Source organism: Phacochoerus africanus, chromosome 7 (genome assembly GCF_016906955.1).
Source record: "Phacochoerus africanus isolate WHEZ1 chromosome 7, ROS_Pafr_v1, whole genome shotgun sequence".
In the NCBI taxonomy this organism is placed as follows: domain Eukaryota; kingdom Metazoa; phylum Chordata; class Mammalia; order Artiodactyla; family Suidae; genus Phacochoerus; species Phacochoerus africanus.
The window spans coordinates 81,967,378-81,992,543 of NC_062550.1; the positions used below are offsets into that span (position 1 = coordinate 81,967,378).

A 25,166-nucleotide genomic window follows, 5' to 3' on the forward strand; every position below is an offset into this window, starting at 1 on the left:
TGGCATCCCAGGCCTGGGGATGAATGTGGGGACCCTTCTTCTCAGAGCACTGTTACCCTTAACCTGGGGTCAGACTGAAACAAAATCAGAAGTGAATAGGCCCGAGCGACAGAGAAGACTGAATAGGGCTGGCCCTTCTCCACACAGCTCCCTGCCAGGGCCCAGAGGTCTCCTTCTGGAATCCTGGCTGCCCCCTGGCCCCCGTCTCTATCTTCTTTGGAAGCAACTGCAGGCAGGCAGAAGAGGCAGTTTATCGGGTGCTGAGGTTCCTGGGGGCACCAAGTCACCTTCCCCATTGGACACCTGTTCTTCCTCAGAAAGGCCGCCCCAATGCATCCATCTTGGCCCTCTGCCATCTCCAGGACAGACACAAATGCCACTCTCCTGTCCCCCAGGCACCTGCACAAGCTGGCCTCGCATTCTCCCTTGTTGCCCCAGGCCCTCACCTGCCCAGCAGATGGGACTGGAGGAAACCTGAGCCCAGCTGGACCACCTGCTCTCCCTGTGCTGCCAGCCCTGCGAAAGGGGGCAGGGCTTCTCCCCCTGGGGGAGGGGGGGCACCGCCACCCACAAGCCCCCTCCAAAGATTCCCATGCCTTTGTCAAGGCTGTACCCCCTCCCTGGTCTCCCTCCTGAGTAGCTGGCCAAGGAGGAGGAGGAAGAGGAAAGCAGGCAGGGGCAAGAGGCCAAGCCCCTGGTCCAGGGCTGGCTCCCCACAGGGCCACCGTCACGTCTGCATGGGTCTGCTTTCCCTGACACGGGCGGGACAAAGCTGGACTCCAAGTGGGGGCTGGCAGAGGAGGTGAAAGCCAGGAGTGCAAGGGCCTTAGGAAGGTCCAAGAATAAATAAACACGAGAAAGAACATTGTGGCTGCCCTGCCTCTCCGACAGAGCGAGGGCCGCGCAGTGTACGTTAGGAGTTGATGGGGCTTTAGAGATTGTGCAGGCTGACACTCTCACTTCCCCGAGACGGAAAGGCAGAGGGGGAAGGCGCTAGGTCACAGTCACCCAGCAGATCAGTGGTAGAGCCAGGCCAGGCCAGGCCAGACCAGACCAGAGCTGGGGGCGGGGGGGGGGGGGGGGGGAGGCCCAAGAAGTTGATCCCCAAAGCGAGTACTAAGTACCTCCGTGCGAGGTCATTGGTCCAGGGCTGGAAGGGATGGAAAAGTGAATGAAATCTGGTTCTCACTTCAAGGAATTTAAAGTTCAGCCCACAATTTTTTTTTTTAATTGAAAAGTAGATTCCTTGCAGAAACTGAAAAAAAACTCAAAGAGCTTCTGAAGGTATAAAACCAGAAGATTCTCACTCATCCAACTACCTTGAACTTCTCCAGACTCAGCCCTTTTGAACAGCCTCTTGCTTTCCCCTTTCAGAAATTCTCTTGCTATTTATTAATTTGATGGCTCATTATCTTGGCACCAAGCTGCTTATTACTCAGATTTATCTGGAATCCAGTGGGCTGCAAGCTGGCTGGAAACTCTTGCCACATGAAGAGACAGAAGTGAGGGTCCACAGCACAGTGGACGTTGGCTCTGGGGTCAGGTGGACCTGGGTTCAAACTCTGGCTCCCTCAGGGAGTGGCAGGGAGAGCCAGGGCCATGCTGCAGCCTGGTCAAGCCTTGGCTGTGCCATCTGAAATAAGAGGCTAAGAACATCGACCGGGAAGAGGTCATCGGAGGTGAGCAATGCTGTATGTGAAGCACCTAGTACATGGCGGGTGCTCCCGCCGGGACTGTGATTCATGCTCTTTGCCCTTGAACGCGTCTGCAGCCTCCCTCTGGCATAAGCATTTCAGTGTCTGGTCCCACCTGTGTCCCCGCGGCCACACTCCATTTTCTTCCCCGTGCATTCCCGCCCCACGCCTCCCATCCATGGGCTCTTCCCTTTCTCTTCCATCTCAACTTTTGTAAGCTAAGGCGTTATTGCATGCCGGGAGGTGTTCCAAGGGCGCTCCGTTTACTAATTCGTCTAACCCACATGGCAAACCTGTGAGGTGGCTACTGTTTTTAGCCCCATTATATAGATCAGTCGACTGAGGCCCCGCAGTATTAAATAACCAGCCTGAAGCCACACATCATGGAAGTGGCTGGGCTGGGACTTGAGCCAGGCAGTTGGGCTCCAGAATCCATGCTCTCAAGCAACCCTCTCCACTGTCCCTCCCCAGCACGTCCCCTCCCACAGGCCCTGGTGGACAACAAACGCCAGGACCCTGGCTGGGCCCAGGGAAAGATCAAAAACTCACAGAGCCCCCCAGGCAAACTCTAGCCCCGCCGCATGTGAGAAAGTGCCTATTCCATCTTTGGGCCCCGTGAAGACAACCGCGAAAAAAATCACTTGGAGAGAGCAATGGTGGCCTCCGCAGATCCCAAGCAATGATTGTGTACCGCGTGGGCTCAGGCGCTGGTGACCCACAGACAGGATGGAGGCTTAGGGGAGCACTGACTTCGTTTTTCCGGGCTCTCGGGTGCCCTGCCATGTCCTTCCTTTAGATGCTCCCAAGGCCCTCTGACGCGCCCTAGGGTCCCCAAGCGAGCTGCGCTGAGCCGGCAGAGGCTGGCTCCCAGGTGAGCAGCCAGCGCGGGCCTGCCCGGACAAAGGCCTCCAGGCCGGCCACGGCAGGGGGCTGGAGCTGGGCAGGCCCAGCCGCTGTGCGCCAGGCGGGAGGCTGGATGTGGGGCCGCAGTGCCGGCCCTCCCGCCTGCGCCTCCGCAGCAAGCAGGCCCCCTTTCCCCGCGCCTGGGGCCCCGGGGCAGCTATTTTTAGCTCTTGACACCTGGGTATTTTGCGGCCGCAGGATGTCCGGTTTGGAGTCTCTTTCTGGGAATCCCACATGCGGCTGTTGTAAACAGCCCCACGCAGCGGTGGCCCGAGCCGGGAGCCGGCACCCCCCCTTTCTGCTGTTTGAGATGAATCAAACAGGAAGCAGACGTAACCATGGCAGCGGCGGCTTGCGCTCCCAGGGGGTGGGAAAGCGTCCTCCGGCTCCTTGCTCCGCGGCCCCGGGTCCACTCCCCTCCATGGCCTCTCCTCAAGGACGTAGACCTGCTGGTCCCTGAGGCAGGGGGACCTGGGCCACTAAGAGCCTCACGGCTCTTCAGCAAAAAAAAAACAGGGCTTCCTCCAGGCCTGGCCGGCCCCAGGGCCTCTCAGGGCTTCCTTGTCTTTCCTGGCCACCCTTTGTGAAGGTGGGAAGGGGAGGACAGAGCCATTTGCCCAGGGTGTGGGACCTGCTCTAAGCATCCCTGAGCGGACAGGCTTCCCCAGTCCCGGCCCCTCGGGCCAGACTGCCCAGGAGTGTCTCGGGTCCTGAAAGTTCTCAAAAACCTAAGTTCCCACTTACCCTCACTCTCCTGTTCCAGGAACAACCAATCCCTGAGACAGGAAGTTCACCATGATGTCTAACCACTGGCTTTCCTACCATACGCAAACAGCCTGAGCAGTCAAGACGTGAGCCCCGTCTGTGATACAGGGAGAAGAGTTTCTGTCTGCTTCTCTCTTTGTCTCTCCCCCTCCCCCACCCCCTGGTGCCCCACTTAGACCAGCTGCTCCCTCTTAGCCGCCAGCCCCAGCCAGTCTTTCTCAAGGGCCAGCGCTTGCCCCAACAGGAAGCACGGTCACCGCCCCCGGGGCTGTCTCTCAGAGCCACTCCTTTCTCCCCTCTGAGGTCTCTCGGTCACTCCCTCGCCCTCCTGTTGCCCCCTCGGCCAGACCCGGCCTCCCTCTGCACCCCACTCCTGCCTGCCCACCCGTTCTGCCTCTCCCAGATTCGCTCCTCTCACCTGGGCCACCCACGAGGCCACTCAGCCCACTCCGGACACTGCCAGGGAAAAGCTAATAGTGTTACTATTAGTAACTGTCATCTCATAATCAATAACTCGTAATATTAGTAAGAATCAACAGCCGGGTGCCGACTGCTTACAGGGTGTTGATTACTCTGCTAGCTCATCCGAACGGTACTATCCCATTTGATCCTCACAACCACCCTATACGGTTGATACTGTCACTACCCTCACTTTACAAAGGAGGAAACCGAGGATCAGAGAGGTTAAGAAACGTGCCAAGGTCACACAGACGGTAAGTGGGGTTTCTGAGCTCATAATCACGCCGCTGGCACATCCGAGTCCCACCCACCTCCCCTTGGCTGGTGAGGTGAGGCCACCGAGGGGCCCCAGGACACAGTGCGGTCCCAGCATCTGAAGGCCCGGGCGTGACTTGCGGTGCTGGCATGTTCCCACCGTGCGCTGGAACTCCATCCAGAAAACGTTAACAACAAAAATAAAAACAGGACAACCACTGCCTGTGGTCCCTCATATGCTTTTCATGTCCAGGAGACACTCCCCGACCCCGCCTTCACTTCCTTTTTCATCTTATATTTTCCTTGGTTTTTGAACATATGCGTTACCATTTATCATTTCCTGTAAGCCGCCCCCCTGCCCCCCCCCCCCCCCGCCCCCCGCAGCAGGGGTCTAACTCAACAAGCAAACCCCCAGGGCTGCCATGGAGCATCAAGGCCGCATGCCAGCAATCTAGAAACTGTCTAAGCCTTGTCTGCAATGCAGGTTGCATAACCAGAGCAAGACACCCACAGAGTGGCTACTCAGGAGTGAATCCTTCTCCTCCGACCCCTAGGGAGGGGACGCTATTTTTCTCTCCCTTCCTCTGACCCAGCCCTCACACACTCGGGCAGCCATGGGCAGGGGTGGAGGCACCCACGAGGGCAGAAGGGAGCACCCACCTTCAGAGAAGGCTGCTGGGGACTAGGAACACAACCGAAGGGCACCCGTGGACTCGGAGCGGTGCCAGGAGGCCACAGAGGAGACCGGGGCCTGATCCGCAGCCTGGGGCATCAGGGATATGAGTCCGTGAATAGCAACAAGCCATGAATGCTGGCACTCACTGGGATGCCACATGAATATGCATGACAGCTCCCCATCCCAGTTGTGCCCCAGCATCCCCTTCGTTTTGCCTGCCCATTATTTCTGGAAGACGGCAGAGCTCTGTCGGGTAGATTCTCCGGGTGACATGATTCCTTTCTGCAGCCAGGCTTGCCCTTGAGATTTGCTTGGCTGGGGTTTTTCCAGACCACAGATCCAGCCAGTATGCTTACCCAGCTTTCAGGGAACTCAGAAGCCAGATGCATGGTCCTGGGTACTGATTTGGACAAACCAGCTGTGAAAGACAATTTCTAGCCAACTGGGAATTCGATGAGATGAAAATCTACTGTGGGGCAGGTGGAGATCACTTGACTGAAAACATGACATATGTGATGCAGTCTCATTTTGGTAAAAAGTATGATATGTGAGAAGGCATATCAGAAAATGGGAAGCTGCACCCTGAGGTGCTGTAGCAGTGAGCTCTGATTGCTGGGACTGGGATGTTTCTTATTCTTTCATTTGTGTTTGTCTGTGTTGCCTGATTATCTACAATGCACATGAACTGCCTCTGTAATAATAAAACAGAATATGTATGTATCTGTGCAGCCACACAATGTAAAGATGGCACAACCAATGGGCAGCAAAGCTGGGACACGACCTCTGGTTCCCATGAGAACAAGGACACGGGCCATTCATGGATTCTGTGTATTGTATTCTGGGACCCCATCTCCTCTGGGGTGCTGCGTGTATCTGCATCCTCTGCCTCTCCGGAATCACACAGAGGGCCTAGCACGGGGCTGGGCACAAAGTCAGAACTGACTTAATGGATGCCTGTCGGCTGAATAATGATCATTTCCTGAAAGATATGGCTCCTGCCTCTTCCAGGGCCGCTGTGCTGGGAATACTCAGTGTTGACATCATGGACCTTCTCATCCCTCCTCTGCCTCATGCTCCTCTTCAAAGCTGCCAGGGAGGGGCCAAAATAAAAGGTCACCGCAGCAGATGCTGGCAAGGTACTCCGCAGCAGGACCCTCAGGGGTGGTCCCATCCCAGACCCTCCCCAGTGCCAGCTGGCTGTGAGATCCTCAGGGTGCCCTCCCCCCAACATCCTGCTTCATTGGGAGAGGCCAGGCCGGGGGTGGGGGAGTGAAACAGAGAAGGGGTCCACCCTGTGACTTCTGGCTACAGACTCCTGCTGTTCCAGGCCCTTATGGGTGGAGGAATCTGGAACAGTGAATTTGGCCTGGGTTTTCCTGTGAACTGGGGCTGAGCCCAGTTTCTGTTCTTCATGTCTCTAACATTCCCTATCCCTGACCTTCAAAAATATGAACAATAACATTAAGAATAGTGATAATATTTTTTTTTTTTTTTTTTTGCCTGCGCCTGTGGCATGTGGAAGTTCCCAGGCCAGGAACTGAACCTGCCCCACAGCAGTGACCGAAGCTACAGCAGTAACAACGCTGGATCCCCAACCCTCTGCGCCACCAGGGAACTCCAATAGTGATAATATGCTGTGTGCGCTGATTTCATACCAGGCACAGTGTTAACTTTTCATCTTTAGAGCAACTCCAGGAGCTTGAAACTGATTATTTTCACATTGCAGAGCTGGAGAAACAGAGGCCCAAGAGAGCCGTGTGCCCAAGGTGACAGATATCTGCAGGAGAAATAGGGACACTGCCAAGGCCGTACCATTCCTCTCTGTGCGTCCTCACAGGAAGGCCCTTCTGCCAAGCTTTGCAATGGGTACGGACGAGCCAAAGGCGATTATTCACATCTGGAGGGTGCATTCAAATCCAGCAAATGTGCCACATGCGTATGAGAAAATCCCCACTCGAAAGACTAGGAAACTGAGTCTCAGAGCCCTTGGCACCCCGGCAGGAGGTCCCCCAGCCACTGGGCTGGGATTCAGACCTAGGTCTTTGGGCCGAACCGTGCCCTTCTTCCCCGCCATCCCACCGTCTCCCTGGTCCGACCCGTGAGAGGGTTCTGAAGGCCTGGCAGGGAGATGCACCTCCTCTAGAACCCTGGAGATGAAGCCAGTGCCCAGCCCCTCGCCCGGTGGGGGTGGGGGCGCTGCGCCAGCACCTCTTCTCGGCGGCTCCACTGTGACTCACTCCTGGGACCCAGGGGAAACACAGCCCTGAGCTGCGGGCAAACACGGGCCGCCGCCTGCCCCGCCCCCAGCTCCCCGCCTCCACATTTGCTAACCGAAACCGGGCCGCTGCTATTTTTAACCCTCCAGCTCCCCCTCGCCTGGGGCTCCCCCCTGCACCCCACCCCCACCCCCTGCCCCAGCCGGGTGCCACCAGCCTGTCATTCTGAGAGCAGTTCCACAACCTGAACGCCCAGGAGGGCGCAGCGGATGCCCGTGCAGCTTTTGTGGGGCAGGCAAAACAAGACGGTTACGGCCGGGTCGCCCGAATTCCCCCACCCCAACTCTTTCCGAACCTGGGGCTCCCAGCCTGCTCTGCTTCTCCCTGTCATCCTGGCGGCGGCGGGGGAGGGAGGAATGGGACTTCAAGGGCTGGGGGTGGGGGTGGGGGGGGACGGCAAGAGCCAGAGCTGGCCTCCTTGGGACGCAGGGAGCTGAGCTGGACTCCAGAAGGGGATGGGGGTCCCCAGAGGTCTCTCCAGGGCACCAGGCTTGCCCTGAAGGCCCACCATCTCTGCCCACCGGGGTTGCCAATCCCTGCAGGCAACACGGGGAAAAAAGGAAGTGGCTGGGGACAGGGTGGGGATGATGAGTTTAGTCCAGGGCCCTCCTCTTGAGAAGTCCCCTCCCCATCCTGGGCGGAAGGCCTGGGAGATGCAGGAGTCCAGGGGGTGAATGCACCCTGCAGCCTAAAGGAGGCCCGGGAGAAGGACTCCAGGCAGGGGGTTAGAGGGGGAGAGGGCCACATAGGGCCCCTTCTCTTACAGGAGGGCTCCCCTGATGCTCAGCTCTCTGAGCAAAGGGCTGGATCTTCCCGCAGCCTGCAGCTCTGGGTCCCCAGGGAAAGCCTGCCGGGAGAAGAGGTTGGAGGTGAGAGGGTCTGCAGGCTGCTTGCTGATGTGAAAGTTAACCTCCTAGGGTAGGGGATGGGGTGAAGGCAGTAGGATGGCAGGGGGGCCGGGGGGGGCATTGCCCTGTAGCTGTCCTCTGCTGCCTCTCCCCAACGCCCCCCCCCCACACACCCCAGCCCCTGGCTCAGAGTCTCACCCAGTTTGAGGAGCAGGTTCCAAGGGTGCAGGAGAGGCTCTGGAGCACCCAGCCAAAGGTCTCCTCCACGCCCTCTCCCCTGCCCCGGTCCCTGCTCGGCCAGCCTCGGCCCTGACTTTGTTCTGTCCTCTCTGGTCCCTGCTCCAGTCCTTCTTTCTGGCGTGTCCTCTCTTCCAGGGCCCAGGGCCCAGGTCCCAGGTCCCCTCTAAGCCTTGACCCCACCCACCCACCCCGGTGACTCCCGAGCCAGGTAAATAAATCCCAGTGGCCACAGAGGCAGCCAGGCTAGACCAAGAAGGGAGGGACTTGGCACAGGAGGTGTGTGTGGGGGGGAGATGGGGAGGAAGGGAATGAGGTGGGAAGAAGGTGAGGCAGGAGGGTCAGGAATGAGGAGGCCCTTGCAAGAGGCTGCCGCCTTCCCAACACCCTCCATGTCCACAAAGGGCCTTTCCCGCAAAGGGAAAGAGGCCGCTGCTCCAAGCACCAAGGCCACCTGAGTGCAGCCCTGTCCAGCCCCCTCTCCGCCTCTCTGCCAGCCTCTGGGGACCACTCAGGGAGCCAAGACCCTGCTGTCTTCCATGCCAGGCCAAAGGCTGGCCACTGGGCTCCAAACCTCAGCCAACACTCAGCCCAGGTCCCTCACCTGGATCCAGGAGGTTGCCGAGTATGGCTCAGAAGCTCCGAGGGCTCACTTCGAGTCTGGGGAGGTGACAGCAGGCATCAATGTCACTTCTCAGGCAGCCTCCCGGGCCGCCCTGTCTAAGGAAGTCCCACCTTGTTATTCTCTCTCGTTGCGCCCGGTTCATTTCCTTCTTAGGGCTCATCACAAAGGGTAACTAGATATACCTACTCATTCCTTCACTGTTTACTTGCCGTACTGTCTTCTCCACTAGAGTGGAAGTTCCCTGCAGTCAGAGGCCCTGCCTAGGTGTTCACTGCATATATGTGCCCAAGTCTTGGCACACGGCACGGCCCAGTAAGCATCCGACCTGTGGATAAAAAGCTGAATGCCTGGCTCAGTAAAGGGGGCCTTCCGGGTGCCAACATCACCCTTCAGGTTGACAAGCGTCAGTGCCAGGATTTCCCCAGGGAGGAGGAAGCAGGATGTTACAGGAAGAGCAAGGTCAGGAAGCCCGGGACCCCAGGGAAAAGGTCAAGGTCCAGGAAGCATCCGCACCAATCCCCTCTGGTCCACAGCCGCATGCTGAGTGTGGACATGCACACAGATGCACGCTCAGAGGACATGTGGGTAAGTCCTGGACCGGTCTTGAAAGGCTTGACTTCTGTCCTTGTTCTTCCTCTTAATATCCCTGTGTCCTTGGACAAATCACCTGCCTTCTATGGGTCCCCGTTTCCTCAAAAGAAAAAAATGAAGAGGTTGGCCCAGGTTGGTGGTTCTCAAACATGGCTTTCCACCAGATCACCGGAAGCGTGCGTCAAGATCCAGATTCCCAGACGGCACCCCTGCAGATTCCGAGTCTGTCTGGGACCGGGCCTGAGGGTCTTCATTTTTAACATATTCCCAGGCGACTCTAAAGCAAATGGTCTGCGGAGTTCCCTGGTGGCTCAGCAGGTGAAGGGCACGGTGTTGTAACTGCTGCGGCTCAGATCACTGCTATGGCGTGGGTTTGATCCCTGGCCCAGGAACTTCTGCATGCCAAGGGCACGGCCAAACTGTGGGGGGGTGGGTAGCAAATGTCCAGAATCAGGCATTTGAGGAAGGATGAGAGTGTTTTCCAGCAAATACCCAGACTTCTATTTATTTATTTATGCTTATTATTTTTTTTTTTTTAGGGCTGCACCTGCGGCGTGTGAATATTCCCAGGCCAGGGGTCTAATAGGAGCTATAGCCACCAGCCTACACCACAGCCACAGCCAACGCAGGATCCGAGCCACGTCTGCGACCTACACCACAGCTCACAGCAACTCTGGATCCTTAACCCACTGAGCAAGGCCAGGGATTGAACCTGCATCCACGTGGACACCGGTCAGATTTGTTAACCGCTGAGCCGCGATAGGAACTCCATGGACGTCTATTTAAAAAGCCTCTCTTGCACGGGCTCACATTCCACTCACGTGTGTCCACATACCCCACGCAGAGCCAGAAATTGCAAAGGTGCACAACTCACAGACAACACACATCTGTACTACACGTGTGCCTGCTCCCCAGACACCCAACAAAGAGCCGCCACATGGATCACCAATTACCAGGGAACCACCACCTCTACAAACACAGCCCGGGGGTATACACACAGAGCCCCCCCGCCACACACCCAGTGTGCATACACACCCATCACATGTTGACCCACACGAAACAGACACTACCCTGAATTTATTTTGCCTCTGGGAACTGGTCCAGGACCAAAGGAGCTATGCTCTGCTGATGAAAACATCCCTCCCGCCTCTGCCAACCACCCCCCCCAACCTCTTGCCCCAGGCAGCTTGTTGTCCACCTCCCCCTGGGAGGGGGAGGGCTGCTGGAGGACAGGGGAGAGATGGGATGAGGGGAGGCACAGAGCCCGCCCCAAAGTCCGGCAGGCCCTCTCTTCCCCTTCCCCCCGCCAAGAGATGCAAAAGGGCCTCCACCCAACCTCCCCCCACCTGCAATGCTCCTTCAGCCCACTTGCCTAGATTCCCAAGCCCTGGTCCAAGGAAGCCAAAACACAGCAAGGGAGGTGGCTGGATTTAGGGACTCCTAAGGAAAGGGCTGTCTGGGGGCACTTTCCTGCAGCTCGAAGCCCCGGGTCCCCCAGGGAAGGTTGCCACAGAAACAGGGGGAAATATCACAGGGAAACACAATACCCGGCAGGGTCACCTGCTGACCAGGCTTCCTGCTGTGTTGCCCACCCCCGCCCCCTCTCATTGCCCTTGCAGCCTCCTTCACTGGCCTCAGCCTGGGCCTCCTCACCAAAGCGCTCCTTCCTGCCTCCTGTGGGCTAGGGGAAGCAGCCTTAGGCAGAAACACAGCCTCTCTGGGTTCCAAACAACAACATCAGGGATGGCCCAGAGCTGAGTCCCCCACTCCTAATCCTACCAGCACCCCCACCACAGGAAATCAAAGCTTCCTGCCCCAGAGGAAGTGCCCCATCTAGTGAACAAATCCAACACATAAACTCACAGTCCTGGAGCCGTGGGGAGGACAGACGCCCTCCCCACCAGCTCCCATGCCTTTCCCCAGCCCTGCTTCCAGCAACAGCCCACACCCCACTTCAGCCCCAGTCTCAATTCTGGGCACTGGGCAGGGCCAAGGTGTGACAAGGATGTGGGCAGCACCTGAGCCAGGCCAGGGGAGGAGAAGGTCAGAAGAACGGGCCCTGGCAGAGTTAGAAAGTCTGGTCCCAGCCCAGCTCAGCCTGGCTGAGTGACCCTGGGCCTCACATTAGCTCGTATTCTCTCCGACCCCTGCCAACTTCAAAATTACCAGCTCTTAAGCCAAGTCCAGGAGAAGGAAGGCAAAGCGGTGGGGGGTTACACAGGCTCCTGCCTTGGGCAAGCATGCCTGTAGCTACAGCAAGTCCCCACTCCCCACCCCCATCACGCAGGAGCTGCTCACTTCCAAGGATTTTATATCCGGATTGAGGAAGGGATGGAGGAAGAGAAAGTTCCAACTCTCATTGCCAGACAAGGATGAAAGCTGGGGTCCATTATTCCTGAAGGAAGTGGGGGGGCATAATGGCTCCCACGCTGGACACGGATCCCTCGCCTTAGAGTCTGCCGCTCCTCCTCTGGGATCATTTTATTGACGGGGAAACTGAGCTTCGGTGTCAAAGCGGAGTGGCCAGTATAGATTCTTAGATCAAGCCATGCAAAGACCTGAATGCAACTTTCCCATCCCCAGGATCACAGCTTAAGACTTGGGGCTAGAGAAATACCCACCCCTGGGCTCAAGCTAAGGAACACAGAGACCTCAGGAGGACACTGCCCCGGGGCCAGTCCAGCTGAAACACCAAGAAGCAGCTTGGAGCCTGGCCATTCGGGGTATGAAAAACATCAGGGGACCAAAGGCAAGGGGAGGAGTCCCAGTGGGTCCAGGACCCGGTTCCAGTTCAGGTTCACTGGAAACAACACAGTGAGCCTGCTTTGTGCTTTAAGTTCCCCAGAAGTGACTCTACAGAATCAGAAAATTACTTCTTCCATCAGGTGGGTAGAGGGAACAGAGCAGAGAGGAGGGAGAATGAGATGCTGAGCAATGAGGAGCTAAGAGGTGTCTTGCAGAAGCAGGAAAAGGAGCTTCCAAGAAGGCTGGTGTGAGGAGAGGAGTGTATGTGGCAGCCTAAGCCACTCAGAGGACCTGGCCTACGGGGTCCCACAGGGAACAGATGGGCCACCAAAGTAGCACACTAGAGGGTAGGGAACTAAGCCACATTCTCCTCTCTTTCAGCCCAGCAGCTGGCCGGGATCCTGAGGAAGGACCCCACGGGTACAGGTCCAAGTCCAGGGAACAGGCTGAGGAGTCCAGATGTTGAGTTCCCAGGAAGGCCACTGAGACTGACAGGCAGAGCTGGGCCTCAGGCAGATGTTGAATGGGGGGGCAGCCCCAAGACAGCCAGTGTCCAGACGCAGGAGGAGGCCTTCGTGTATGCAGGACAGCCAGCAGGGACAAGGGAATGACCAGGACTTGGTGGGAAGGGCACCAATGGCTGGTGAGGTCGGATTCGAACGGGCAGCCTGGGCAGCCAGAGGAAAGGAAATGGGGCAGGGGGTGGGGGGGAGCTGGGGAGCCTGCAAACCCAGAGGGCTCTCTCCCAGCCCACAGGCCTAAAAACTTTGGGCGTCAGAGGCCAGCCCAGCGGCCAGATTTGCTGCCTGCTCTCACGCTCCCCAGAACCAACGGATCTCAGGCCTGGGGGGCGCACATCCTGTCCCCCAACACTCACTACACAGCCTGAGGTCCCCACCTTCCCGCGCCCCGCCAGCTCACTCGGGCACAGGTGTCTCTCCACCCAGATGGGTGAGCGAGGGTGGGGGGCGGTGCTCAGAGAAACCTCGCCGTCAGAGACCCTCCCTCCCAAGGATCACTTTCCCCAGAGGAGGGGTCGGAGAACAGTCCGGCGGGATCCGCGGGCTGGGGGCGCTGAGGTCCAGCGCCAAGGGCCCGGCCCCAACTCAGTGGGTCCTGCCCTTTGCCCTCGGGCTTCCAAACCTTCCGCCCGGAGCACCGCCCCCTCCCGGGGCCGCGGCGGCCGCCCCTCCCTCCCGGGTCCCCTTGTCCGTCTCCCCCCAACCCCCACCCCCCACCCCCACCGCGAATGGGGGTGATGGGACGCCGGGCCACTGCACCGCCGGCCCGGGGCCTCCAACTCCCTCTCTCGGGCCTGCCGCTGCCCCGGGGCGGGCGGATGTGGGCGCCCCGCGGGAGGCCCGAGCCCTCCGGCCCCGGAACCAGCCCAGGCCGGGAGCCTGCCTGAGCCCTGCGGGGCCGGGCGGGACGGGCACAGTCGGGGGCACGGAGGGGGGGGGTGGGGGGTGCTGGCCGGGCCGGGCCCGGCTCGCGGGGCCACACGGAGCCCAAGCCGGAGCTGGAGCCCGAGCCCGGGCGGGCGGCGCTGGGTGCCGCGCGCAGGGCGGGGCGGGCGAGGGGCGGCAGCCCTGTACTCACCAGAGCCGGGGTTGTGCATCCAGGGGCCGGGGCCCTCAGAGCGGGGGGCTCATGGCGGGGCGGGGGGCTGGGGCGCCGGCCTCACATCCCCCCGGTCGCCGGAGGCTGCGGAGCGACTGTGAGACGGCGAGAGGAAGGGAGGGGGCCGGGAGGGGGAGGGCCCTGGCAGCCCGGCCGGCCGGGTAGGATGACAATGGAAGGAAATGCTTTATCTGAGTCTGAGAGCGGGCCAAGGGGGAGGGGAGGGAGGGGGCAGGCGCTCGCGGCCCGGGGACACACCACCCCGCAGACACGGCGCGGCGCCCGCGCGGGCGGGCGGCGGACACCCAGCGCGTGGAGAGCGCGGGGAGGCAGCGCCGAACCCGGAACGCGGGATTCGGCCCCGACCCGCGCGCGGCCGCCGCGCTGCCGCCCAGTCCCGGCCGCCGCGCGGCGCAGCGACCCGCGCACAATTCCCGGAAACCCAGATACCTGAGCGCACGCACCCTCGCAGACACCACGTACGCGAGCACCCATCCATGTTTACCCGGGCAGAGCCGTTTACACAGACACGCTGCGGGGAGGGACCCCCGCGCCCACAGCACACACGCACGTACGGCCCGGCAGCCAACAGTTACACTTAGGGACAGCGGGACACGCGAGGAGTCCCCGGTCCCGGCGAGGAAGCCCAGACGGACACCCCAGCCCCCCGCCCCAAGCAGGACTTGCCTGAGGAAAGTTCCAGGATCTGATTTGAATCACTGCCCAGGCCTCCCCCTCTGCCCCCCCCCCCCACGCCTGCTGAGGGGAATCGAAGGGTCCAGCCTGTTCCTATTAAAAGAAAAAGGGGGTGGGGGTGGCGCGGATTTTGCAAGTTTTCTTTTTTAAAAGAAATTTCTCAAGGGATTTCCTTCCCTCCTCTCCTCTTCCTCTCTTCCTCCCATTCCTCTTCCCCCCACACACACCCTCCCCCCCCACTTTCCCCCTCCCGGTCCCTATGAGTCAAACTTCAGCAATGTGCCCAGTGTCTCCCAGTGCATTACAGCGGATCACAGAAATGTTCCAGTCTGTGAGTCGGAATGCAGCCGCCTCCAGCCCTCCCTCAGCTAATAAACTCAGCTCCAGGCTGGCTGTGCGCAGCAGCCCTCCCTGCCCCCGTCCCTTTTAGCGGGATAAGGAGGTCAGAGGCGGGGGGTCGGAGCCTGGGGACCTCGCCATTGTACCTCCCAGCCTGGCTTATCAGCCCAGTCGCCTCCTCGGGGAATCCTCTGGGTCTGCGACCCTGCGGCTCCGGGACAGCGGAGGGGTCTGCAAGGGAAACACTGGGCTCTCCTGTAGTGGGAGGCTCACAGTCCAGAAGGCAGAGCCCTGCTTCCCTCTCACCCCATCCTTACTCCCTCCATCCTGGGAGCCCCAGAGCCACAACTCTACAGAAGACATTGAGGCTGAGCCAGAGGCAGAGCCGTGTCAGCTGGGAAACAAGAGTCGACGGTGACCTAGGAGGGCTCGCCCATGTCAAGGTCCACCTTCTGACCATAGATTCGGTGTTGCCCCCAAGCCGGACTCCAGCCTCACCACCTGTTGCTACTGCTTCCTACCTCAGACCTCTTCCTTGGCCCAGGGCTCCCTGAGCAGGCAGATCCAACCCCTCTGCACTTGTTAACTTTTCCTCACAGACTCTTTTCCTGGCATTCTAGGCTTCCTGCAGCATGGCACCACAGTGCACCCACACCTCTCTTCCTGCTCCCCCCAGACCTAGTCCTGCTCAGTGCCTCCCCATACCCAGAGCTCACTGATGTTAGTTGCTAATATTATTATTGCAGACAAACTGGGCTACTGGTTGCAACTCATCCTGTTCTCAAGCTTTCCCATTTCCCTACCTCGGCTCCTGGAGTTCCCTCCAAAGATGAATGTCCTCCCTGCCCCTTTCTCCTGTTGAAACCGGTCCAATCCTCAAGGTCTATACCACCTTCTTCAGGAGCCTCTCCCTAATCCCCATAGCCAGAAGAATTCTTTCCTTCCCTCAAAGGACCCCGCTCCAGCACCTTGTCAGTCGTTCTCTGTACTTTGACCTTCATCCGCCTGTCTGCTTGTCTCAACTCTCTCCTTCTTCCCAAGAATGTTCAAGCATGGGCAGCCCCTGAGCCCAGCTACTGCCCTAGTCCTGGGCGCATTTCTGGTAGTGTCTTGCACCGAACCCTAGGTTCCTATGGCTTATTCGTTCACCTGGAACAGGTAGGTGTTCATGGGCTTCAAGGACCATCCCCCAGCGGGACCCCCCAGTATACCCTTTTCCCCCATGACTCCCCATACTGACTCTGAAAGGCCCATGTTCTTCCACACTGGATGTGCTTTTCCCAATCCTCCTTTCCAGACCAGACCCCCCCGCCTTCCAAATCTCTCTCTGTGCCCACAGCCTCCAGAAAAAATGGCTCGATTGCTTCAGACTCCCAGCTGGTCTCCTTTAGCCCCACGATGCCCCCTCCTGCAGTTATTTCTGGACTGAAATCAGGCCCTTGTTTGCTCATTTCTCTCATGTCATCATTCGTGTATTTGTGAGCTTTCTTTTTCTTTTTGACCTGATCACTTGAGTTCTAAGAGATTTGAGCAAAAAGGGTATCCCCCCTGCCTCTGCCTGGCCCCACAGTACCCAGGATACCCAGAACACACATGGGGACTCACAGCCCCCTCGGTACAGGCAGAAAGACTATGACAGCAGGTGAGTCCTGCCACCTACAAGCTAGACTGTGCCCCTCCTTCTCTTGCTGCTTTACTTACCACCACCCCGCCCCCACCCGGTGGCAGTCTCAAGTCAGTTTCTAAGTCACACGTCCCTTGTTGGCATGTGTTAGAGAGCCTCCAGGAACCCTAAGAGACATGAGACAGAGAAGGGCAGGCTACCTCTCTCTCCTCAACGCTGGTTACCATGGGGAGGTTTTTTCATGTGTTTTTTTTTTTTTTTTTAAGGCTCTTGAGTCCAGGCCTCTCACAGACTGCTCAGCTAAGCACCTAGCAGAAGAGATTAGCCCCACAGGACCTGCCTTGGCTCTCCAGAGTCTTCCTGGAGTCTCTGGCCAGTACGAAGCCTGAAGGCAGCCACCTTCTGCTTGCTTTGGGGTTCTGAGCCTCTTTGACCTTCTCTTTCTCGTTTATCTCGCATCCCCTTACTTAGCTACCATTTACTGACTGTGTGCCATGCAGCAGCCCTATGCCAGCCCCCTGGCAAACATGAGATCATTTATTCTTAGCAGTAATCCTTGTTATGTTTGTGATTAAAGTGCGACTCATAAAAGTTGAGAAACATGACCAACGTTACACAACTAGTAAGTGCTGAGGCCATGCGTTCATTCAACAAGTGTTACTGGGCGCCCACCTTGTGCCAGGGTTCAAAGCTCCATCCGAAGGCATCGGTCTAAACCGCAGGCCTCTGAGACCATTCCTGACCCGCTTTCTCAATGTGGTGTCTGAAACCACAAGCCCTTTCCTAACCTGGACTTCTCACACCCTCTCCACAAGGCCGATCAGAAGGTGTTCGTCCCTGGCCTGGGTGCACTCTCCGAGGGACAGCCACTTCCTTGGGCAGTGGGGATGTGCATTCCTGTTTCTGAACCTGGGATCAGATGCCAGTGCTCAGGGTTTGGACTTGCACGTAAATAGGGGAGGTAGAGCTCCAATTCCAAATAAAGGGTTTCATGGAGCCAGATGCAACAAGTGGAAGGAAAGGAGGGAGGGAGGGAGGGAGAGAGGGAGGGTAATTAGGATTTTTTGAGCATCTCCTTGGTATCCTGTGTTGTTCCAGGACCTTTCACTTATATCTCATTATTATCCCCATTGTTTTAGTTAGCAAACTAAAGCTCAGAAACACAAAATGATTTGCCCAAGGCCGCAGAGCCAGCAAGTGATTTAATCCCAAATGGGCCTGATTCAGAGCCTGTGCAGCTTCTTTCAGCAGGTCCAAACACCACAGAAGCCGTGACCAGGTCTCAGATCCTGTGTAGCCTGGTTACTAGAGGTCCCCCCTCCACCTTTTTTTGGTGTCTTTTTGTCTTTTTAGGGCCGAACCTGCGGCGTATGGAGGTTCCCAGACTAGGGGTCCAATTGGAGCTGTAGCCACCGGCCTAAACCACAGCTCACGGCAACGCCTGATCCTTAACCCACAGAGCGAGGCCAGGGACCGAACCTGCATCCTCATGGATGCCAGTTGGGTTCGTTAACCGCTGGGCCACGACAGGAACTCCCTAGCGGTTCCCTTTGATGTAGGAGTGATGGCCTAGATGTCAAATTTCCTTCCTTACCGACCCCCAGCCATGTCCTCTCACTCCTGGCTTCCACCTTTGTCTGCTGCACTGCGCAGGTGGAATCAGAGGAGCTAGGTCAGTAAACTGGCTAGGATTGGGGGTGTGGCTTTGGGGTGCAGCTAGGCAGACCGCCCCACCTCCCTCCAGGATTTCAGGATCTGTGAGAAGGGGCGATACATCCTCCTGGGCCAGGTTTGGATGGGTTCCTCAGGAAGAGGCTGGGCCATGGGTCAAGTCCAGATGACCCACCAGGCTGGGAGGCGAGATGACTGCGGGGACAGAGGCAGGTGGAGAGACGTAAGCAGGTTCTTTCCCTGGCCCCCTGCCTCCCTCCAGTGTCAACAAAGGTGATGTGGTTTCCCCTGTGGTCTGTTGCCCTAGACACCTGCAGCTCTGAGCATGTATGCGTATGGGTCAATGTGCCAACAGGCCGTGGGGGGACACAAGGAGAATGCGGTGGGACAGGATGGGGAGGGGTAGGAGGCCAGAGGCAAGGTCTGCTCAACCCCAAAGTGAAGAAATCACAAGGAAGGCGAAAGACGGCAGAGGCCACCCCTTTGACTACTCTAGGTCCCCTGCCGGGAACCTCAGGAAGGCTCTAGAAGAACAGCATCATGGGTGTCAGGGTCCTGGGCTGAGGCTGGGAGGCAGGGAACTTGCGTTTTGGCCCCGGTTCTGCCATTAACTTCCTGGGTCACACCTTTCTAAGTCTCAGTTTCCTGCTCAGTAAGATAGCAATGCCTTGGTGACCTACCGCTCAGGGCTCGCTCATGTGCACCCCTGCGAGTTTTAGAACTATTACAGTTGCCTGCACATACACAGCACCGTGGAGCTTAAGAACACCAATTAAAACAGCAACATCACCTCTGCCCTCATAGGCATCACCACGTGTCGAGGAAATAAAACAAAGACGTAGGATACTTGAAAGCCTCTTGTGAAGCCAACTGTTCGCCGCCACCACCACCACCAGCAAACCTCACAACTGTGTGACCTTGGCCGAGTCAAGACCTCTCTGGGCCTCAGGGTTTCCGTCCATTGAATGCGAGAGCTGGTTTAGGTCATCTGTACTTATTTCTTTCTGAGTCTAAAGCTGTTCTCTGATTCTGTGATTTCAAGCATAAATGAATCTATCGTGAAGAGGAGCGACCTGGGCAGATCACAGCCCCAACGACGTCAGCCAGTCTGGAGCTGGGTTTCGAAGGAGCCCAGAAATGTGAATCGGTGTTGGGGGGCGGGGGTGACATTCCAGGTGGAGAGAATGGCATGAGCAAGGGCGAGGCAAGGAAGCAGAGGGTGGCAAACAGATTAGCGTGGTTTAGGAATGAGGTTGGTGAGGGAGCCTGGGGAGAAAGTCGGGGCAGGAGGAGGAGAAGGGGGCTGTCCTCTGGGCTGAGACCGAAGTGGGGGAGGAATACGGATGGGAAGACACTCTCTCAGCTCCAGAGGCTGGTGCCAAAGCCCGTGCAGCCAAACTCCACCCAGGAGAGTGAGAGAGAAAGGTCCCCGTGCCAAGAGGCCCCACCTACAGGGACAGCCCATTCCTCCCTTCCCTTCTCTCCCAGTCCAGCTCCAGCCTTGAGGTAAGCGAGGACCTCAATCCTGAGTCCTCTGCTCGCAGGAAGAAAAGGGTGTTTCCATTTCTTTAATTTTGTATCTATATGAGTTGATACATATTTACTAAACTTAGTCTGATAACCCTTTCCTGATGTATGTAAATCAAATTACACTGTACACCTTACACAGTGATGTAGGTCAATTATATCTCAATAAAACTGGAGGGGTTCCCTGGTGGTGCAGCGGGTTAAGGATCTGGTGTTGTCACCACAGGGGTGCTGGTTTGATCCCTGGCCCCGCATGCTTCTGCATGCTGCAGGTGCAGCCAAAAAAGGCCTGGAAAAAATAGTAATTGATGGTGATGATGATGATGAAATAAACTACCCACCATTTGCCCGCTGATAAAACCCCACAGCACCAAAGCCTCTTGTTACAGCCATTCCATTTACTAGAATCTTTTCTCCTAAGAGCTGCAAGTGACTTATATTTACAGTCTATTTATATTTATAGTCTGTAGGATCCCCCATATTTGACATTATGTCAAAATCCTGTAGGAGTTCCCCTGTGGCTCAGCAGGTTAAGAATCCGGCATTGTCACTGCAGTGGCTAGGGTCGCAGGTTTGATCCCTGGCCCCAGAACTTCCACATGCTGTGGGTGTGGCCCAAAAAAATCATGTAGAAGAGCCTGTGAAAAACAGATTCCTGGGCCATCTCACAGCCCCCAGCAGACTCTTTGAGATGCAAGGGGTGAGGGGCGTACCTAGTAATCTGAAGCTCCCCAGGTAATCCTAAAGTGTGGTTAGGTTTGGGCCGCTCTAATCTAATCACATCACTCCTTTTACAGATGAGGAAACTGAGAACCCAGTCTCCCTGCCAGCCATGCCATGGTTAATCCCTGGCGAGGAGCGGGCAGAGAACTCCGGCGTCCAGGCTTCTAGGTCAGCCCTCCTTCCACAGCCCCCGCTGCCCAGCCCCAGAGATGCCTGTGCCAGCAGAGATTACAGTCAGGGAGGCAGCCACTGGGCCATACCCTAATCGTGAGTGAGAAGAAATTCGTCTGAGTTGCAAAATGCCTTTCTGCAGCCAGCTCACAATTACGTGCTCCAGTGGCCCCTGCAGGGATGCTGTGGTCCACCCACTGGTGGGCTCGGGAGATCAGCCTTGCAACAGGCCGCAGCAGGACCTTCTGTAGCCTCAAGGACTGTATTGGCTGGAGGGTAGGATCTCACCTTGTTCTGATCTTACTGGTTCCCTTTGGAATCACTTACCTCAGGCCTTGGAATCTCTAGGCAAGCGTTTGAGGAGGTCCTGACACTCTCTTTGCCAGGAGTGTCTTTTAGGATGGGTTTGGACTTCTCCCTGTGTGCAGGAAAGTCACTGTGAGCTGAGGGGAGGGTGAAATGAGGTGAGAGGAGCTACTCAGGGTGGGGGGGGGAGGGGAGGAACAGGAGTCACCTTGCTACAACCTTGAAGGATCCACCCACACGTGACCACCACTGACTTCAACTCTTTTTCATTACGTATGATCTCTTATTTGTTGAGCAACTTCCTGGCACAGAGGCAAAGGAAGCTGCAGTCCCTCTCCCTGGGGAATTCATCATCTCCTGGAGAGCAGGATGTAGCCAAAGAAAAGAATCTGGAATGGAGAAAACTGTCAGAGGAGAGGCTCCAACACCAGTGCTGCAAGAGATGCTGGGTTCACAAGGTCGAGGGAGCTCCACGTTGAAGGTACCTGACAGACCATCAAATCCTGGCGGGCAAGGGCGGGGTCCTGCTCTGACCCGCCCACCTCTGTGCCTAGAACGGTGATTCTTGACGTCTCTGCCCCACCCTGGTATCCCTCACTTCAGCTCGGCCTGCCTGCGTGGCAGGGGTAGAAGGCAGAGAAAGCCACTTTCCCCTCGGGCAGACCCTGAGGCTGGGCCCCAGGCTTCTCTGCATGGAGCTTTGAAGCAACCACTTAAAAGCCCTGCAGAGGACTGGCTGGAGGGAGGCTGTGTTACACTGTGGTTCACTCTGAGGGTCTGGAGTCAGGCTGCTTGGGCTGGAGTTGGTCACCCCAACGGTTCGAACCAGCTCTGTATGTGACCTCCCAGAGGCTCGGTTTCCTCATCCACACGTTGGAGCATGAAGTGCCTGTCCTGTCAGGGTTGTCGTGAGCACTATTGAGATGGGGACCCGAACTGCTTACCGCAGAGCCTGCCCTTTGGACGCTGGACTCTCAGGAGTGGATCTCCGTGCTGACATTAGTAAGAAGACAGCATCCTGACCCTTCTGTCCCTCTGAACTGCAGCTGACTTCTACAAATCCAGCCTCCAAATGAGTCCTGTCCTAATTTATGCAAAGAAATCCACATGGGTCTATAGCCCGAGCTGTCCCGTCTTGGGATCAGGCTATGGGAGTGGAGAAAATAGGTGGGAACTTCCTGATGTCCCCCCATCCCCCAGGACTCAGGTTTGTTGACTCAGAGTGGAGGATGAACCAGGCAGCAGGGAATGTCCAGGAGAAAGGGCCTGGCCTGAGCTCCCAAATCCTGGCACTGCGCATCTGGAGTGATCAGCACATCTGGCTGCATCCCTGGGGCAATGGCCACAGCTGCTGACATTTGGGGGAGGAGAGATGTAGCTCCTCAGCCAGGGCCTGGGGAGCTATAAATAACTAGCTAAGAGGACCAGGGGGATGAGTTTGACCTTTGGGGGGGGGGGCGAGAGCGCCTGGCGACTTTCCCCCACCCCCTTGGGTCCAGAGCCAAAGTTTTAGCAAAACAGGAAGAGGCAGCAGCAGCTGCTGGGAAAGTAGGAGTGGTTCCCCTTCCCCCACTTGCCCGGGGCCTTCGGATCCCAGCCAGGACCTGGGAGAGGTGGAGTCTTCTAGGCTGGGGTGAGGGGAGGGGCAGATCCACGCAGACTGTGGCCCCAGCTCCTGGAGGCCTCCGATGATGGGCTCAGCTGGGGCCCAGGCGAGGGAGGGTGAGGTAGAGGAGGGCAGCCTAGTGGGCTGTGCCTGTCACCCCAGCCCCTCCTGTTTCCTTTCTGTTCCCCCATCAGTGGGACCACAGGAAGGACCAGACATTAGAAATGGAGCATAAATATGTCTGCAGTCCAGCCAGGTGCATCTAGGGGCCCACCTGTCTCTTCCATCCCCTCCCAGCCCACAGGTGGGCTGAGCCTAAGCCCAAGTAGGTAGGAGAGAGGACTCTGGACAGGAGGAAGTGTGCTTCGGGGCTTCTGGAGTGGAACCCAAGGCCTGGCCCCAGTGGAATGATGGAGAACTTCCCTGCAAACTATTGAGGTGGGGAGATCCAAAGCCTGGAGTAACTGGTCCCCAGGAACAAGCTCTGTAGAGCAGGGAGCCGGCACAGAGGGCCTCAAGAGGTCCACCATGAAAGGAGTTGTCCAGGAACTATCGCTTTGCTTTGCTTTGCTTTGCCTGGGGGAGACTGGCCACTCTGGCGACATCTGGTTGAATCTTCGGCTGGCCCACATCTCCAGTGGGTCTGTAGCTTTATCTTTCATGACCTGTCACTGGAGCCACTCAGCCTGGAGTCCTGCATTTTGTGTGCAGGGAGGGGCTAGACCAGCACCACCCAACGGAAACAGAATAGGGGCCATGGAGGTAACTACATTTTCTTAAAAAAAAAAAAAATGCATAGGTAAAGTTCATTTTAACTGTATGTTTCTTTAACCTCATATCTGTAAAACTTTATTCCAGCATGCAATCAGGACAAAAACATTTGCTTTGTTTTGTTTTTTGGCCATGCCTGCAGCACGCAGAAATTCTGGGACAAGGGGTCGAAACTACGCAACAGCAGTGACCTGAGCCACAGCAGTGATGATGCCGGACCCTTAACCCACCAGGACACCAGGCAACGCTAAGAAATTGTTGAGACCTTTTACGTCCTTTTTTCAAACGAGGTCTTGGAAATTCTACATGTATTTTACCCTCGTAGCACCTTTCAGCCCTGACCAGCCATGTTTCAGGGGCTCCACAGCCCCCGTGGCTTGTGGTTACTGTTTTGAACAGGTTTCGAAGACTCTGGCCCAACCTCCTCTTCAAGCTCTTCCAGTCCTTGCTGAGGAAGGGACTCCAGAAGTGGAGGAGGAGTCCAGCAAGGTCAGTGTCATGGGTCAATTTGCTCTAGAAAGAAGGCCACCCCCTTTGGCTTTCAAGCATCTATCTCTAGACCTGGAACCAGGTCTAGTAGATAGGGAAGCAGGGAAACTGAGTCCCGGGACAACCTCTTCCTAGACAGCTGGCCTTCTCCTCTTCCCAGCCCTCATCCTCTAAAACTTGGTAGATTCCTCTTCGCTTCTCTTTCTCCTTCTAAACATCACCCAAAGGTCCTCAGGCAGCAGAGTGAGGGAAGATGGGAGGAGAAGAAACTTCGTAGGGAAATGCAGAGTCAGGTTATAGACACACGGAGTCGAGGTACTGGCGGGACAGGTACTGGGAGGTTGAGGGGACAGTTGCTCTCTGGAGCTCAGAAGAGGAGGGATGGATAAATAAAGACCTGGGATCATTGGTGAGAGCTGAGAGGGAGCAGTCAGAGACTTAAATGACGTAAGAGGAAGTGTCATGTCAGAATCCAAAATGTGAGAGTTCCTGTCCTCACTCAGCAGTAACGAATCCAACGCGTACCCATGAAGATGCGGGTTCGATCCTCGGCCTCGCTTAGTGGGTTAAGGATCTGGCTTTGCCGTGAACAGTGAGTGGTACAGGTCAAAGACGTGGCTCGGATCCTGTGTTGCTGTGGCTGTGGTGTAGGCTGTCAGCTACAGCCCTGATTCGACCCCTAGCCCGGGAACCTCCATATGCTGTGGGTGCAGCCCTAAAAAGCAAGCAAACAAACAAACAAAAAATCCAAAATGGGGAAAACATCACAAGGGAGGGATTTGCACTTCATTGTGATGACGATGCTTTAGAATCCTACTTACAGAGAGAGCTCACACAAATTAGAAATAAACACTAAAACGGGGGTGGACAAAAGCGCAGAGACAACTCTTCAGGGAAAGAGGAAACACAGCCAGTAAGCCAAGGTAGGGGAGTGTTCAACCTGATGACCAGTCAGGTAGTGCCAATTAAAACAAGATGAGGCAGGAGCCATTTTCAAACATTAGTGAGAGGTCAGTGAAATTTACATGTTGGTGGTGGTGGCGTAACCTCTTTTGAAATCAATTTGGCAATAAACAGTAAGAGCAGTAGGGGTTTTTTACCCTTCGGCTTAATAACCCCACCCAAAGTACCCTATGCTAGATTTCTATAACCAAAATTCAGGGAGGGGGAGTGGAATATGTGTGTAATAATATTCACCACCACACTCTTTACCATATGGAAAGTGAGAAAGAATTTGAACACCTACAATTGGAAACTTATGAAGCAAATTATATTTCCACTTAATAGAAAATTACGAAGCTGTTAAGAAGATGTTTATGAAAGTGACATCGCATCACAGGAGAAGATAGATTTGTGCATGACCCGTGATGGCAACTGGGTTTAATGAAACCCAGCACAGGCACAGAGGAAAAGCGTGAGAGGAAATACGAGTAATAGGTCATGATTGTGTCAGGTGTTGTGTGAGTACGCATGGTTTTCTAGGTGTTTAATAACGGACAGAGTTCCCCGTCGTGGCTCAGCAGAAAGGAATCTGACTACCATCCATGAA

The 25,166-nt window shown here is 56.6% G+C and overlaps 1 protein-coding gene and 1 long non-coding RNA gene across 10 annotated transcripts in view; one reads left to right on the forward strand and one right to left on the reverse strand.

Annotated features, from left to right (window-relative positions):
• The window catches only part of HDAC7 (histone deacetylase 7), a 35,815-nt gene extending 21,607 nt beyond the window's left edge, over nucleotides 1-14,208 (reverse strand). For 3 of the 7 annotated variants that reach the window (XM_047788065.1, XM_047788068.1, XM_047788062.1), the window contains exon 1: nucleotides 14,145-14,208. In XM_047788065.1, the coding sequence (XP_047644021.1) occupies nucleotides 14,145-14,193 (49 nt within the window). In that variant the 5' untranslated portion in view covers nucleotides 14,194-14,208. Of the gene's footprint in view, nucleotides 1-13,673; nucleotides 13,833-14,144 lie in introns of those variants that run through there. The other 4 variants (XM_047788067.1, XM_047788064.1, XM_047788063.1 and 1 more) reach the window with 3 other exon arrangements.
• Nucleotides 14,209-20,975: 6,767 nt separating this feature from the next.
• LOC125131827 (uncharacterized) lies at nucleotides 20,976-25,166 on the forward strand. 3 transcript variants are annotated; one of them, XR_007136031.1, is made up of 3 exons: nucleotides 20,976-21,232; nucleotides 23,271-23,617; nucleotides 24,905-25,166. It is a non-coding gene; the product is annotated as an uncharacterized LOC125131827 (long non-coding RNA). The 3 variants fall into 3 exon arrangements; XR_007136030.1 differs by lacking the exon at nucleotides 20,976-21,232 and adding an exon at nucleotides 22,416-23,119; XR_007136032.1 differs by lacking the exon at nucleotides 20,976-21,232 and adding an exon at nucleotides 22,416-22,795.